The following is a 16,035-nucleotide window of genomic DNA, read 5'->3' as shown; positions in this document are numbered from 1 at the left end:
CTGCATGTATTTATATACATCTTCCCCCCATCTAATATTATTAGTTGTTAAGTTACATATGTGATGTGCCCTGCAATAAATTAGTCAACTGTTATCTACATGACCTATATGTCAAATTACCTCACACATGTGCTTTCAGCTACTAACCATTGCTAGAATGTCTGTCAAATTACCTCACATTGTTGTACATGACCTATATCTAGTAACTTATTTTATTCTACCGTGTATTATGAACTGAACAAAGTCATTGTACTGTTGTTGATTTTCTTTGCAGGAAGTCGCATGTTAACCAAGGACACATCACATGGATGCTCTGCTTGATATCATTTGTGAAGTATTGGCTAATTAAGATAATTGACGTCATAGGAGGAGATGAAATATCATTTTGTTTTTTTATCAGTTGTCTATTAGTTTAGCATGTTGTTGTCAGAACTTGACTATCTTGGACATGTATTCTATGAACTCAATATTTCATCTTATTTGTGTAGTTTTACACCCAATGGATAAAATGAATGAATGTTAAAATTTTCAGTTTGATTATAAATTTCAGTTAAATTTGAAGTTGCACTTGAATTTCAGTTAAATTTAAGTTGCATTTGAGTTTCAGTTAAATTTGAGGTTGCATTTGAATTTCAGTTTGACTTAACTTGACTTGACTGTATGACTTAACTTGGATGTTTGACTTAAATGCCAGTAAGATTAATTCAGATTCAGCCATTCAAACATTTCAGCTGATATGAATCTGTATTTTTTTAATATTATAATTCAAATCTACGACCAGTGAAGCTAGTCAGCATCTAGTTACTGCAAGAAAGGGTTTCTGTTCAGAGACCCACGTGTTAGGGGTCGTGCAATTAAAAAACGTTTTATCAACGACCCATTCACAGAACCCTAGAACAGGTCGTTTAACTCTTATATATGACTTGTCCTGACGGTCGCAGAATGTCTGTTTTCCACTAGTGCTAGTCAGCTTTTACTTACTTTAATATATTAACTAACCATTTTTAGCTCTAATAAAATCTTAATTATGAAAAATAAAATTTATATTAATTAAAAGAAGATGTTACATGCAATACCGTTGGAGATGGATATTTTTCTCTCCTTAATTTCAAGGAAAAATAGATTGAGGATGTCTTATTTGTGTTGCCACATAGGAAACACACAGAATGACCATTGGAGAAGCTCTAACCAAGTAAAAGTATAAGAGCTAGCTTTCAATTTAAACTGACGCATTGTTGGGAAGTTGAAACTTAAATTTAACATCCATAAGAATTAGCCTTAAGATAATAAAGTATTGGATAGAGGATAACATGCGGGCAATGGCTAAAACTTTCGACTCTCTTTTTTCCACCTACTTATTCACCGCTCTACAATCTAAACCACACATCGGATTCACCATTCCCCAGATATGGGATTTAGATTTTAGAGTGGTGAATAGAGAGGTGAAAAAGAAGGAGTTGAATGGCACTGTCGTGTTATCAAGGGTGGAGCCAAGGGTTGACTAACCCTAGCTCTCGCCCTCCCTAAATTCACCAAAATCATAAAAAGCTCCTTACTTTTACCAGAGATTTTATATTTAGCCACCTTAATTTTAAGTTTAGTTCACTCGTGTATTTAAAGATATTTTTTTAGTCCTCCTCTATTTTAATGTCTGGCTCCCCTACTGCGTGTTATGGCATTGGATGTCTGGCAAGATTTCATTATATTTTTTCTTTAGATATTTTACAGAGAAAATCAAATAGTACAAATTAACTACTTTGTTTATCCAAGGAGAAAAATATTTGCACCATTTAAAAGGAGTAATATGGTCATTTCATTAGTAACTCAAAATACAGATACAAGAAACTCAAATTTCTCGCGCCAAACAACCCTTCCTTGTAAATGGCCTTAAACTCAACCATCGCGTCTGAAATAGAAACGACACAAAATATTAAATTCACACCTCTTCGTAAAAGACAGATTTCAATACCAAAAGACACTTACTAACAGTCACCATTTTGCATATAAATATCCCAGAATCCCACTTCTCACCAGTACCCATCGATCCGATCAGTTTCACTAATTCATATTTCAGTGTGTTCATCTCTCAATTATGGCCTCTTATCATGATGAGAAAATGACGATGCAGGAACTGAGGTTCTTCCACAGGATCGATCGAGATCTATACAGATATTTAGCGATTACCTTAGGGAAATCCTTTGCTTTCGATGGCAGTGATTGCTTTATGGTTGTTCATGGAAGAGTTGGGGTACCCCATTATCATAATCGAATTACTTAAATATCAAAGCGATATCATAACGAATTCCGCATACGATGAAGCGGTATCGGCAGTGCATTATATCATTGCCAATACTCGTCCTCCTCCTTTTCACCGCACTGCAGTAACAGATATGAATACAACGTTAACACTGATACGAGATTCTGGGTCTGCAATGTACGTTTCTATGAAATATCTGTTCGAACATGGAGCAATTGGGTATTCTTCTCTCAAACTAATAATAGGAAATCTTTGCTCCATAATGTTTGCAGATATCTTGAGAAAAGCGATGTTGAAGAATGGTTTCGGTGACAATCCTAATGATCTGGTTAATGATCGTGCTGATGAAGACACTAATATTCCCGAGGTAGACCTCGATAATTCGGCACCCATTACGTCACTTAAGGTCGAGGCAGGTTCGTCATCTGGTACTACACAGGGTGAGAATATTTCTGAATTTGTTAAGACCTCATCACTATTGACAACAATTGAGGAACAACCAACAGTAGAAATTATTCCACCATGTAAACGAACTTTGTTCGTTATATTCTCTAGAGGATTTCCAATTTCAGAAGATCAAATTCGTGAATTCTTTGTCAGGTAATAATTGTTATCCAATAATGTTATTTGTTATTGGAATTTGTTTGAGTCAGAATTAACATTGTTAATTGCAGGACGTATGGTGAAAATTGTGTTGAAAGCATCTGAATGCAAGAAGTTAGGCCCCCTCAACGACGTCAACCAATGTATGCTATGATTGAATTCCATGCAACCGAAACAATTGATAAGATCCTAGCCGGAGAAGATAAAGTTCGTTTTTTCATTAGTGGATGTCATATCCAGGCCGGAAGACTTGAAGCAAGGGAAGGCTAGCTGTCGTTGATAGGCGTGCCACATTTACTGGGATCCATAGTCTTATGATAAAATTACATACTGTTTGCCATCGTTTGGAAGGCACTATTGATGTAATCCTTGGAATTTTCTGTTTATGTTTCTACAAAACTGCTCCCTCCATGAGCTTTGGTTAAATGCACCAGAATCAATAATCTGTTTCTTATTAGCTGTGGTCATTGAATATTTATTACGGGTTTCTGTTCGATATTTAGTGTTCTGATGGTTCTTGCATGCGTTCGTGTTTTTTGCATGTTATTTCACTTAAAATAATAGTGTTAGAATCTCTTTTATTTATCAAACAAAAATATTTCATCCTTGTAAAATTGAAAGAGGAGATGTTCTTGATACATGCAAGAATCTCGTCCTGAAAAAGAAACAAAAAAAAAAACCACTGGCTATATATTGCGTTTTTAGGGTCCAGCAAGGATTAGGTTTTTTCTTTTCCTTGTCCAATATACAGAAAATGGACTATTTAGCCAAAAATGTACTTTTTCTGGGTCAAATGGACGGATAAACTTTCCGCCTGAATGAAATGGACGGGAAAGAATTAAATAGCATATTGGCTATTGTACCCTTGAAGCATCTTTAATTTTTCTATTACGTCATCTCAAAAATATCTATCGTCTTCCATCTTTCTTCATGAGCAGAAAGTTTGCTCAAGCTTTCTCCGCCATTAACATCAAAACTTTCTCTTCTTGTACATCAAAACTTTCTCTTTTTGTACATCAAACTTTCTCCTGCACCACCACCACCATAACTGATCAAACTCTCTCTTCCATCTATATTAACCATCACCACCACCACCACTGACAACAAAAACCCACGTTAGTTTCATCTACATTAATCACCACCACCACCACCACCATGATTTCAAATCGTAAGTTTATGTTACCACCATCAGAAACCCTAGCCAGTTGATCTCTTAATTGTTACCACGAAAAGGGTAATTATTGTTTATCTATTAATTTTAGGTTTTCTTTGAAATTTATTTTGTAATAATGAAATTGGTTTCTTCTGCATATGAAATTGGTTCTCTCTAACCCATTTAAATTAGGATAAAACTTGAATCATTCATCATGGTTTACAAAAATGGTTTTATGTTAACTGTGAAATTGATTTCATACCAAATCGTTTCTCTCTAACCCATTAAACCAGGATGAAACCAGAATCATCCATCCAGGTTTACAAAATTGTCATTTGTATGTTGTGAATTGATTTTCTCTCTAACCTATTCGAACTAGGAAGAAATTGGATTCATCCAGATTTAGTTAGAGCGAATTTACATATGGTACGTTATACAGAGAATATGCTTATCTCATTATTTATTATCACTAGATGAATCTAGTTACATCTTGTGTTATAATTGGTTGAGTACAATTTATCATTTATTATCACTGAATGATTCCAGATACATCCTTTTTTATTACAAGATGAATCCAAATACATCATGTGTTACCACTATTTTAGAACGAACAGAAATTACTTTTGTCCATGTTATACTAGGATGAAACTGGTTTCATCCTGTTTTGGATTGAGATGAAACTGGTTTCATCCTGTTTTGGATTGAGATGAAATTGTTTTCATACATGTTTTGCCTCAACTCACATTTTAAATAATATAGTTTGTTTTGAAATTGTCTTAATTTCATCCATGCTTATAATTGGATGAAACTGGTTTCATCCTGTTTTGAATTGAGCTAAAATTGTTTTATCCAAATTTAAAAAAAGATGAAACTGGTTTCATTTTGTGTTTTCATTGGATACAACTAGTTATACCTTGTCTTATTACTGGATGAAACTGATTTCATCATGTGGTGACACTAGAAGAGCCTATTTCATGTATTAACATTGGTTATTTTACTTTTTTTCATTTATATAAAACAAACTAAATCAAGACTTGGTTTTGCATTCGTTACTTTGAAAATATATATTCTCGACCTCATAAAATTGTGATGACTAATGGTTGTGACTATGAAGATGGAGCAGTTCCAAGGAATGAAATGAGCATAAAACGAGGAGACCTTCTATATGAATTATGAATGATTGAAGTAATTATTGGAAGTTGAACGGGAACTATGACCGTCATTTCATTAGGCTGGTTATCAATATAGTCGCTACCAAAAAAAGTATCAATGTTCGTTGTAAAAATGTTTATTCGCTTACAATTATGAAAATGAATTCATCTAAGAATGTATATATCTTAGTTGGAGGTCAATTAATATGAAAAATTTAATTCACTATAATTTGTTGCTAATTTCATATAATCTTGTGAGAATATGCAGGATAAAACCAGGTACATACATGGACAAAAAAGTATATATTTTCGTCAAAATATGCAGGATGAAACTGGTTTCGTCGAAAGAAAAAATTGTCTACTTATGATTGTGCAGAGAATGAATATATGTTTTTGTCAGAATAAGCATCATAAAACCAGTTTCATCCTACTCAAAAATCTGTCTTTCAATGCAGGATAAAATTGGTTTCATTCAGGCTTAATCTGTAATTTACTTGGATTTATTCAAGTTTTATTATAAGAAATGAAAGCATTTATAATTGATAAAACCAAAAAATTCATTATGATATGACAAAACGAATTTAAATTGTATACATGTGTATGGGCTACATCATTTCTGTATACATTTTCAATCAAAATCCATATTCCAGAATTGAACGACCTCCTACGCCGAAATCGATACCCTTCACTTATCCTTGTAAATGAGGAGTTTCTAGAGTTTTCTCCATTAAAAGAAGCTAAAGAAAGATTGAGGGATGGGAAACCCACTGCTAGCGATGTGGACTAGTAGGAGAAGAAGTATTATACCTCCTTTCAATGTAAAAATGTTTCCAGCATCACAATTATTTGGCCTCTCCATTAGGAACGAGTACCTATAAGTTTGGCCTTGAGAGAGTGGTTCCAGCGTGTGAACACTATCTAAGTTCAAAATTCGTAGAAATGAACCTGCATAGAACATCAGTAATGAGCACCCTACTCTTATTAAACTGCTCTATACTATTGCTATGATCCAAATAAGGAAGATGACCACCAAGCTGATAAAAAGTTCAACTTTAACACAAAAAAAAATAAAAAATTAAATTGATGCATTCACCTATAATTATTCACAGTGAAAAATTAAATTAGATGTTGGAACATATTTCAGTGCTGAAGTTTGGTTACCACAAACAAACCCAAATTGCATTCCACACATTTAACAATTCACAAAAAAAAAAATAATCACTCAAAACCATTTCTCATCATCATGGCCTAATCAAAGACAATCCACATAATACTTCCAAATACATAAGTATCAGTAACAACCTCTTAATCCATCACTACATAATCCCTTACTTCATCAACATATACCTAAAAATCAAACCCCGAAATAGAAATTCATATGTAAGAACTATTCTAACCCAAATTGAAATCAAATTGGTTGAATGAATAATTTAAGTTTGGTATCAAATTCATACAACCCAAATGGATTCAATCAGAATCATAAACTATCAAAACAAAGACATCAATAGCTAATAATGATTTTTTAAAGTGAATCTAAGAATCAATCTCAAAGAATTTAAGTTTGGAATCTCATGAAAAATAAAGCATTAAGAAAACCCATTTTCTCATCCGCATAATCGATTAACTATTAGGTAACATGTACCTCTCTGCTGGTGGTTGTGGCGGCGATGTTTGTTTTTCCGAATTATAACTCAGAAACAATGGTTTTATCAATTGTCGTAATAGTGACCGTCATTAGATCTGGTCTTGTTGGGGGAAAAGAAAGAAAATATGTTTGAGGATGAAGAAGCATGTTCTTCTTCCGATCGAAAGTCTTTTTCACCCAAAATTAAGGAAGACAAGGACACATTGGTCAATTCCAGTTAATTAATAAACAAAATTCTGGGTGAAATATCCAGAACTGGATAATTGAACAGTATTTTTTTTATTCTTGTCCATAAAAACACCGAAAAATAGGTCATTTGTCCAAATATTTTTAAATCACGGTTCAAATGGACGAGTAAAAAATAGTTGGGTGAAATGGCCAAAAAAAAAATAGTAAGGATGAAACTGGTTTCATCCTAACTTAAATTTAAAAAATAGCAAGGATGAAACTGAATACATCCTGTGTAAATTAAAAATAAGAAAAAATATTTGAAAATGGGCACGATGAAACTGGTTACATCCTGCCTATTTTTATATTTTTGTCCATTTAAACAGTATCAAAATCTAACTGTTCATTTCACCCAAAAATTGTTGATTTTGATCGTTTTAACCAATTTTGTGTAAAAACACTATCAAAACTTTCACTTAGAAATTGTTGATTTTGGTCTTTTTAATCAATTTTGTGTCCAATATAACATCTCTTTCTGTCTGTGTGGCTATATATACAAGTCTTCCCCTTCCAACTAATCAACAGTAGTCCTTGTTTTCCAAAAAAAAAAAAAAAATATATATATATATATATATATAATATGATGATGGCACCTATAATCTGTTTCAGCGTCTCTTTGGGGTGCTGTTGCACCGGAGGTTTCTTCTGGATCCGGAAAGTATACAAGCAAATGAAGGACCGCATCCAGCTTCCCGACCATATTTGAATGCACGATCCATACAAACAACTCAACCAGTACAACAACTGATACCTCCTCGTCAACCAAGTGTGGTACATGAAAACAATGACCCTTGTGCTTTTCAAAACGAAATCATTAACTTAACAGTAGACGATCATGGTTCATGTGATGAATTTACTTCTTTGAGCAATACTCAACAGCGAGCTCCACCTTCGGATTATAAACATCCACCCATAGCCGTGTCATCTGAATGTGCTATTTGTTTGGGGAATTTATATGATGTACGCCAAAAGGATGATGAAGGTAATAAGATGTGTATGATTAGGAGGTGCAAACACAAATTTCATCGCAATTGCATCAATGAATGGTTGAAGCCGGGAAATTCAAGACAAAAAACTTGCCCTATTTGTAGAGGCAGCATCCTTCAATGATAAATTCTTCAAGGTGACCGAGTCCATTAGTCTACAGACTGGAGCTCCTGTTTATTCATGCCGTGTTGTAAAGATTGATCCATAACATTATACTTTTATGATTTTTTTTTAATTAATTTCATGCTAAGCGATTATAATAATTTACTCAAGTTATTTTATACTGCGGTGCACAGGTCAATTGATCTGTGTCATATTAGTAGTAGGTTTATGAGTTGTTTGAACGTTATATTTTGATGGTTGGTCCTCAAAAAAGTGAGATTACTAAATAACTCAAGTTGCCATAGTTCGTAAACTCGAATTACATATCTACTAAATTGGTTCATGAGTCGGTAAAAGAGTTAATGAAATCGAGGAACGAATTACCATAGGAAAGAAACTTATTTACATTTCCAAACATGAAGTAAGAATTAATCGACAATCATTTCTGATTCCAATAACCATTGATGTCTCGAGCTATTTTTTACAAATTCCCGGAGACGTGGTGGGTAAGATTCGGGATTTAAAACTACCATCATTCACTTATTGCGAATACAGTTAATCCAGACTCACCGCTTGCTTCTTTGTAGAGAATTTCCGTCAGTTGCCTGTGCTTGCACAACTCCCATGGATTCATCTCCCATGACTTCCCACACGTTGCAAGACAACCGACAGGGTAATTCCAAGACCTTTTACTATCCATGATATTGAGATGCTTCTTCTCAAGTTGGGGGAGTTTATCCATAATTTCCCAAACAAGATTGGAGATTTTTTCTTTTTCATCAGATCGACAAAATGTTAAATGTTTTAATACACATTTTTCACACCACTTTACTTCTGTTATAATAGGCCCTGCATAATAACCTTGTTTTCTTTCTATAGAAGGCTTACCATCATTACAGAAGCATCGATGAAGGAGGCGTTGGCAGGACACCAGAAAGGAGGCTACACCTGACAATCTGCAGTACACATGAATATATGTAAGATTAAAGTTAATAGCAAGCTCCATGGCTTTGTTTACTCCCTGCATCTCATGGTAAATATCTGAAAGAGAGCTTGCATCATATCCAGAATATGCGACGATGGGTTTGCCACGGTAGTCACGAATAATAACTCCGAAGCATCCGTGCTTTCCATCTATACTACCGACGTTTATAATAAAACAATGGCGACGTGCAATAGCATGATCTATCAGGGTTTGAACATGAGTAGCACTCTCAGGCCATGAGGCTATCCAATTCTGCTTCTTACACTCAGTATAAACAAATTCCAGTGCCGCGCACACATCAGCTTCTTCATTGTCTGTCAGACCTAGAAAAACGGATATATTATGTTGAAGGATATGAAAAACGGATTTGATTTTCACTCGGCGTTGTTCTAGAAAAAAAGCTCCTTCTTCTTCCTCGGCATTGTAGTCAATATCGCTGTGTTCACTCCACGTCTCATACTCGACATCAGATTCGTCAGAGAAAGACTCGTCACCTTGATTTGTCTCCATGAGCTGTGGAATCCAGGCAGCACCGGCCGTCAGGTCGTGGATAGGTGTATCCGTGTATATTTACTGGCGCAGCGAATTAGTGTCGCAAGATCTGAAGCACCTCCTCTCCTGATCCACTGATAAGAATGACGAAGCAAGGGAGATGGTTGGAAACCCTAAGTTATTAACCTCCTGATATTTTTAAAGAGAGAAAAAATAATATTTAGTGTTTGGATATTGCATAAGAAGTAGTTTTTCCACTTAATTAAGTCGAAAAGTGAAAAGTTAGTTTGAAAATCGAATTTCAAGATAACTTCCGGTAGAACAAAGTCTATTTTTTGTGAAACCTAACTTTTCAGTTTTCTGACTTCTGAAAAGTATTTCAGTTTTCTGACTTCTGAAAAGTATTTCTGCTTCGTGAATGAGTCTGCAGCCTTGCAGGGTGGGAAGAGAAAAAAAATGCCAAAAGAATAAGAAGCAAGAAAAGAATGAATTATTGATGAACAAAAAATAAGATCCCCTCTCCAGGACTTAACAACTACATATATATAGCTAGGCCTGTACCTACTAACCAGAGTCTAGAATTCCTAAAGTAACTAGAATGCTAAATATAAAAACATACTAGAATAAGGAAATAACGAAGACTTCTAAACATTGGCTAACATCCAATTCCTAACATCCGAACTAAACAACTTTTCACTTTTCTAACCTTTGAAAACTATTTCTGCTTCCGATTTCCAAACAAGCTATAAAGCTCCAACTCGAAGTTATTACTTATATTCAGCCATTCAGATCAGAATAATATACATCAGTGTCTCACAATACAAATTTTTATATGATAAGAATACCAAATCACAAAAACGGAATTTCAACACACCCTTTGCAAATACAAAATTTGAATTGTCAGTATGGGAATTCTCAGTTCAATCATGGCAACTAGAACCGGTTTTCATTCACGCAGTTTGAACCTGTTGCTGCTTCCATTCTTGTATCGCAGACTTTAAAGTAAGATTTGGGGTTAATCTGATATGTGGGAGTATAACTCTCGTTACTGGGGATACTTTTTGCTTCTCAACCCATTTCTGGATCGCCGAGTACTCGTACGTAAATCCGTCGGCTGCAATGTGTGGATCCTCCATTACTTCCTGCAATACCCAAATGAAGTAACAAATCAATAACTCATTTAGATAGGAGAAGGAACGAAGGTTTCGCCATCGTTAGTGGTGTATACATAATTCATACCTGAAGTATGGGACAGAAATAGTAGCTTGGCATGAAATTATCAGCCTTCTGTAACTGAATATTTGCAAGATTTGAGAACCTTTCAAGCACAGGAAGGATCTCAGATCTAAGATCAGGCCTATCTCTGCATCTTAATCTTGCGCATCGCAATGCAAGCCATGCTAATTCTTGTGCTTCAGGAAGTGGCCAATCTGTAATTGACTTGTCTAAAATATCAACAAAAAGACCACAACTAATCGCGTTTTCAACACTCATTACTAACCCATTTGCCGGACGAGCGGTTAACATTTGGAGAACAATTATTCCGAAAGAATATACATCTGATTTTGGTCTAATGACACCGGTTCTGTAATACTCAGGGTCCATATAGTTGAGTGTGCCTGCAAGGGTAGAATTTCTACACATGGAAACATTGTCAGGAACAATAGATGTCATAAACTTTGCGAACCCGACATCTCCAATTTTGCTCACGTAGTTTCGGCCTAGTAAGATATTCCCTGGCTTCAAATCGCGATGAATAATTGGCTCCGGTTTGGTCCCATGCAGGAATGCAAGACCACAAGCTACTTCATAAGCTATTTGGAACCGGATGAACCATGGAAGAGGTTCCGTTCCACCTTCACAAAAGAGACGTTCTTCAAGGTTCCCATTTTCCATGTATTCATAAACTAGACAACCGATTTCAGGACAACCCCCTAGCAGTAAAACCAAGTGTGGGTGACATAGTTGGCTAAGAACCTCAACCTGCCAAGATTGCAGAACTTGTTAATCTAGCTTAGTTCAATAAATTAATCTAGACATTGATATCAAATAAGTACCTCGGTTAAGAACTCTTCTTTCTTAGAATGAAACTCCTGCGGGTGAAGAACTTTAACAGCCATTGGTGTGTGATCAAGTGTACATTTGTAAACTTTCCCATATCCTCCTTCACCGATAACTTTAGCATCCGAGAACGAACCAGTAGCAACAACAATTTCATCTCTAGTAAACCGCTTATACCTTCTATCACCCGAGAAAAGAGCATCAATCAAAACCTGTCTCTCCGTAAACGTTGTTATGACATTCAGTTCTGCCTTTTGTCTTTCGTGGACTTCTTGCGACAGCAATTGTCTTGCCACTTCAAGTTCATTTGTGGTTTCTAAGTAGTTGGATTTTTCCTCTTCAGCAATTTTATTCCACATTTCTACTCTTTCAATTGCAGCTCGTGTTTTTGACGCTTCCTCAACACATTCAGAAGAAATCGACTGGATCTGTAATATTAATACGAAAATTAAACCGAGTATATATGTGTATATATATATATATATATATATATATATATATATGTTTGCAAAATAGAGACACGGTTCATGGTATAGTTGTGGACTAAAAACTTAAAATAGGTCACCTTTTTTTGTACATGTACAAGATCTTCACAAGCTCTATCATACATTTCGAGCGTATGGCGTAGCTCAGATTGCAATCCGGATAGCTCACTTTGAAGCTCAAACTGCACAAAAATGATGATTAATCGCAATGCGTCACCGAGGAACGAAAAAATCATGAACAAAACTAGAGTCTGCAAAATTTAGTACCTTCTTGGACTCCTTAAACGCTGAAGCCATGAAATCGTGTTCGTTACCCTTTGGTAATTCTAACAAGTTCTTCTTTCCATTTGTGCGGCTCATCTGGCGCTTATAATTTACTGTTGCACCAGCGAAAGAATCACCATTGGTGAATTTTCGAGACGGTACGTCGGTAAAGACTTCTGATACTGGTGCAGAATAGTCATCATCACCACCATATTCTGATGCTTCAGAAGGTGGATGGATAGTGGATACTTCTCTATTAATAGTAACTGAAAATTCGTGGTTTCTATTTTCTTCCGCGTCTTCTGCAAGGATCAAGCCAGAATAAATAAGAAAAGAGATCAAGAAGCAAACGAAAATCGAAATAATTATTTTGTTTTGTGAATACCCGGATTAGAGTAGGAGTCGATCAACTTTGAGATGACTTTGGTTCTTGATACGACAAATATATTGCATGTGGTAGTGACAAAATTCATAAGTGTTGTTGGCACATCTTGACCCTGCAATTTCCTGCGTAGTTGCCAAGCAAAAATATTTATGTTATTCCTAAAATGTCATTGTTTTTCTGCAAAAACACAGATTATGAACTGAGGATTTAGGATTAGTATTACCTTCCGACGAAGTTTGAAGAAGTAGAAGAACCCAATACCAAATTGTTACAACCGGCTCTTGTAATGTACTTCAGGAGTGCATAAGCAGGATTTTCATCCTCCAAAATCAAAGTCTCCATCTACACATGATATAAAACCGAAAGCTTAGACTACGTCAAGTAAAATCGGGAAAAAGGTTCATGACATGAATCATAAGCAAACCTCCTTTGATCTGCATAATGTTTTGAATGGGAGAAAGACTTCTTCACATTTTGCTTTAACTTCTTGCCTATACATAGCTACAATGGTTGGATCCATTTCGCTGATTTGGATGCGATTTCCCGCTGAGAAAAAAAAATGAACCCACAATTGTCATCAATAACATAGGGGAGCACATTCAACACATAAATTATTTGAGAGATGGAGAGAGGGATAACATACATGGAGTTGAAATGGTATTAAGGGGAGGCATGACATGAACAAGAACGAATCTATCTGCAATGGAAATAAGATTATCAACCGCCCACCGAACAGCTTGTCGACTACCCATACTACTTCCCCTTACTGCCACAGCCACCAATGTTCTTGTGCCTGCCAACGATGTTGGCGATAATGAATGACTACCATCGCTACTGGTTGTTTTAGTACTGGTTGTTTTAATACTAGACATTTAATTAGCTTAATTTGAACAGATTGTTTTTGTCCTCAAAAACTCTTTGTAACATGAACCCTAGCTACTTCTGGATTGGAATTGAGTTTACTTACAAAGGATTGAAGAAATGAAATTGAACTCTTTTTTTGAGAGGTTGTTCGTTGAAATTGGAAGCTGAACCTGGAAGCTGAAAAGTCTTCGAGTTGACAATATTTAACCGTTAAAAGTGGTGGGGTGCAACTAAGTGTATATTTCTTCCAGTGTATTCTTATTTTTCCTTGTCTAACTCACCAATAATTTGTTGCGTGAACCGACTTTTATGTCAAGTGGAATTTTTTTGGGTGCTGATAGTTTCGAATTTTGATCATTGGTATCAATCCACCACTGCACCACAGAGACATCTGCTCCGGGTCTAACAGATTATTGTCCTATAAAGATCAAAGTCGTGAACTATGGAGAGCGCCAGAATATGGAATAAACAAGAAACCGAAGTCATGAAAACTATAGACTATGGGGATCGCTAGAATTTCAACATAAATCGCGAGATAATGCAATTTACTACCAATTTTAGCTTAGTTAGCTGAGTCCACTAGCTAGCTTGTCACGAGTCTCACGACAGAAGTAGCGAAGGGAATATACCCAAATTAATGATTAACGTGCAAACCACTAGGAGTCAAAGTTCCCATAAAAATGTTGAAAAGTGTCTACAATATGTGTATCAAAACAAATCTCCTCTAAACATGCATGCACTAGCTAGAAGTAGGGTTTGCATATAAGCCATTTCAACGGTGAAAATGAACGGAACCGAACCGAACCACTAATCCACCCGCTGCAGATGGCAGGCGATCAAGAAAGTAAAGAAACTAGCAAAGCTAAGGAAAAGACAAGTGAGGTGAGACGAATCAAGAACAAAGCTAGAAAACCTGGAGGAAGAGATTTCTGAAAAGAAAAAGGTAAGATTGTGTTTGGAGAAAGGTATCAAACGATTAGTACTAGTAAAAGTTGAGAAAAAAAAAAGAGAATTTTATTGGGATTGCCAAACACGCTTTGAATGAAAGAGGCTGGCAATCGCATCTATGCATTCCCTTCGTGTATGAGGAAGGAACTACGTACTTTTGGGGCTAATTTTTTTGTTGTCTTTCGCTTTCTCGGTGTAAATGTGTCTGGTGACAAAGGATTTGCATCCCTTCCACTCCCAAGTCCCTTTGTTGCCCGATGTTTGAAGTAGTGACACGGTGCTAAAAGTTTAAATACATAATATGCACTTTACACTTTGGAATGAGTATTCGTTGAAGAAAGAATCAAATGTGAACTTTACACTTGTCCATGGGATGTTACAAATCATTTGAAGTTTTATAAATACAAAACGTAGGAACCAAAACAAACTAGTTAGCTTATTCAAGGGTTATGATTGTTGTGTTCAATTGATATGGCAACTTGTCATGGAACTGCTGCTGGTTTAACATACTTGAGAGGATGCTTAATCAAATTGCTAATGGTGGGAACTTTAGCCACTGTTGTTTTTACAAGATCTTCGTTATCGTCCGAAGAAGATCAGTTACTTTGTATTAGTGAATGTACTACTTGCCCAGTTATATGTTCATCACCGCCTCTATTGTTACCTTCGTCTCCTCCACCACCTCGATCATCGTCACCCCCACCATCAACCATTCACTACCCAACTCCTAAGTCTCCTACCACTCACTCCCCACAGCCACCACCATCACCCAGAAAACCAACTCCAGCACAAACATCGCAGAAACCACCACCTCCACCTTCTGAAATTTCATGGGAAAACATGCCACCACCAACCACTAATGGAAATATACCTTCATCCCCATCATCAACGACCAATGGACCTCATAACTATCCGAATCCCTACTACTACTTTTATACATCCCAAGCAACTCAAATTTCGTTTCCTTATTATTTTGCATCCTTCTTTCTTCTATTTCTGGCATGTTGTCATCAATGTCATGGGATGAGTCTCTCCTGGTAAAACTCCTGAGGTTTTTTTGGAAGAAACTCCAACATGATTTAAGTGGTTGAAAGTCTCAAGCCGTGGTATATGCAATTTATAGTTTTGGGTGCTCTATTATGTATTTGTATGTATAAATTTGAAAGCTAAAGAAAATTATTTATCACGTTTTGTTAATGGTCATTTCCTTTAGAACCATTGTAAATGTAATATGGCGTGGTTCCCTCTTAAAGTGAAATTTGAGTTTGTTAATTATTTATTGTATATAAATTTGAAAAATATTTGGAAAAAAGATTCCGCATTTCATTCATTTTAGGCTCCTCATACTTATATTGATTTTTGTTTATCATATACTTTGTGCATCATATTATCAAGGCGGTGGGTGAATCAAATAAGTGACTAATT

General features: G+C 35.7%; 3 protein-coding genes across 3 annotated transcripts; 2 read left to right on the top strand and 1 right to left on the bottom strand.

The window, feature by feature from the left end:
* The first annotated feature begins 2,062 nt into the window (after positions 1-2,062).
* LOC113353349 lies at positions 2,063-3,282 on the top strand. The gene is made up of 2 exons (XM_026596983.1): positions 2,063-2,857; positions 2,932-3,282. Exons 1-2 carry the CDS (start codon positions 2,208-2,210, stop codon positions 2,963-2,965), a joined length of 684 nt encoding a protein of 227 aa, XP_026452768.1. The 5' UTR covers positions 2,063-2,207; the 3' UTR covers positions 2,966-3,282.
* Positions 3,283-10,495: 7,213 nt separating this feature from the next.
* Positions 10,496-13,670, bottom strand: LOC113351127 (U-box domain-containing protein 34-like). Its single transcript, XM_026595177.1, has 9 exons — positions 13,442-13,670; positions 13,223-13,344; positions 13,022-13,140; positions 12,799-12,920; positions 12,417-12,715; positions 12,230-12,331; positions 11,661-12,092; positions 10,843-11,586; positions 10,496-10,745 (listed from the first exon to the last, which is right to left on the bottom strand). Exons 1-9 carry the CDS (start codon positions 13,668-13,670, stop codon positions 10,554-10,556), a joined length of 2,361 nt encoding a protein of 786 aa, XP_026450962.1. The 3' UTR covers positions 10,496-10,553.
* Positions 13,671-15,081: 1,411 nt separating this feature from the next.
* On the top strand, positions 15,082-15,651 carry LOC113351125 (leucine-rich repeat extensin-like protein 3). Its single transcript, XM_026595176.1, has one exon. It carries the CDS (start codon positions 15,082-15,084, stop codon positions 15,649-15,651), a length of 570 nt encoding a protein of 189 aa, XP_026450961.1.
* The last annotated feature ends 384 nt before the right edge of the window (positions 15,652-16,035 follow it).

This window comes from Papaver somniferum, chromosome 2 (assembly GCF_003573695.1).
Source record: "Papaver somniferum cultivar HN1 chromosome 2, ASM357369v1, whole genome shotgun sequence".
Taxonomy (NCBI): domain Eukaryota; kingdom Viridiplantae; phylum Streptophyta; class Magnoliopsida; order Ranunculales; family Papaveraceae; genus Papaver; species Papaver somniferum.
This window is presented reverse-complemented; position numbering and strand designations above follow the sequence as displayed.

Excerpts from the sequence above, each read along its gene's own strand:
- LOC113351127 (XM_026595177.1), bottom strand. The coding sequence starts at position 13,670 with ATGTCTAGTATTAAAACAACCAGTACTAAAACAACCAGTAGCGATGGT. Across the intron at positions 13,141-13,222 it reads CATTATGCAGATCAAAGGAG|ATGGAGACTTTGATTTTGGA; the intron begins GTTTGCTTATGA and ends TATCATGTGTAG. Across the intron at positions 10,746-10,842 it reads ATTTCTGTCCCATACTTCAG|GAAGTAATGGAGGATCCACA; the intron begins GTATGAATTATG and ends TGGGTATTGCAG.
- LOC113351125 (XM_026595176.1), top strand. The coding sequence starts at position 15,082 with ATGGCAACTTGTCATGGAACTGCTGCTGGTTTAACATACTTGAGAGGA.
- LOC113353349 (XM_026596983.1), top strand. The coding sequence starts at position 2,208 with ATGGCAGTGATTGCTTTATGGTTGTTCATGGAAGAGTTGGGGTACCCC. Across the intron at positions 2,858-2,931 it reads ATTCGTGAATTCTTTGTCAG|GACGTATGGTGAAAATTGTG; the intron begins GTAATAATTGTT and ends TGTTAATTGCAG.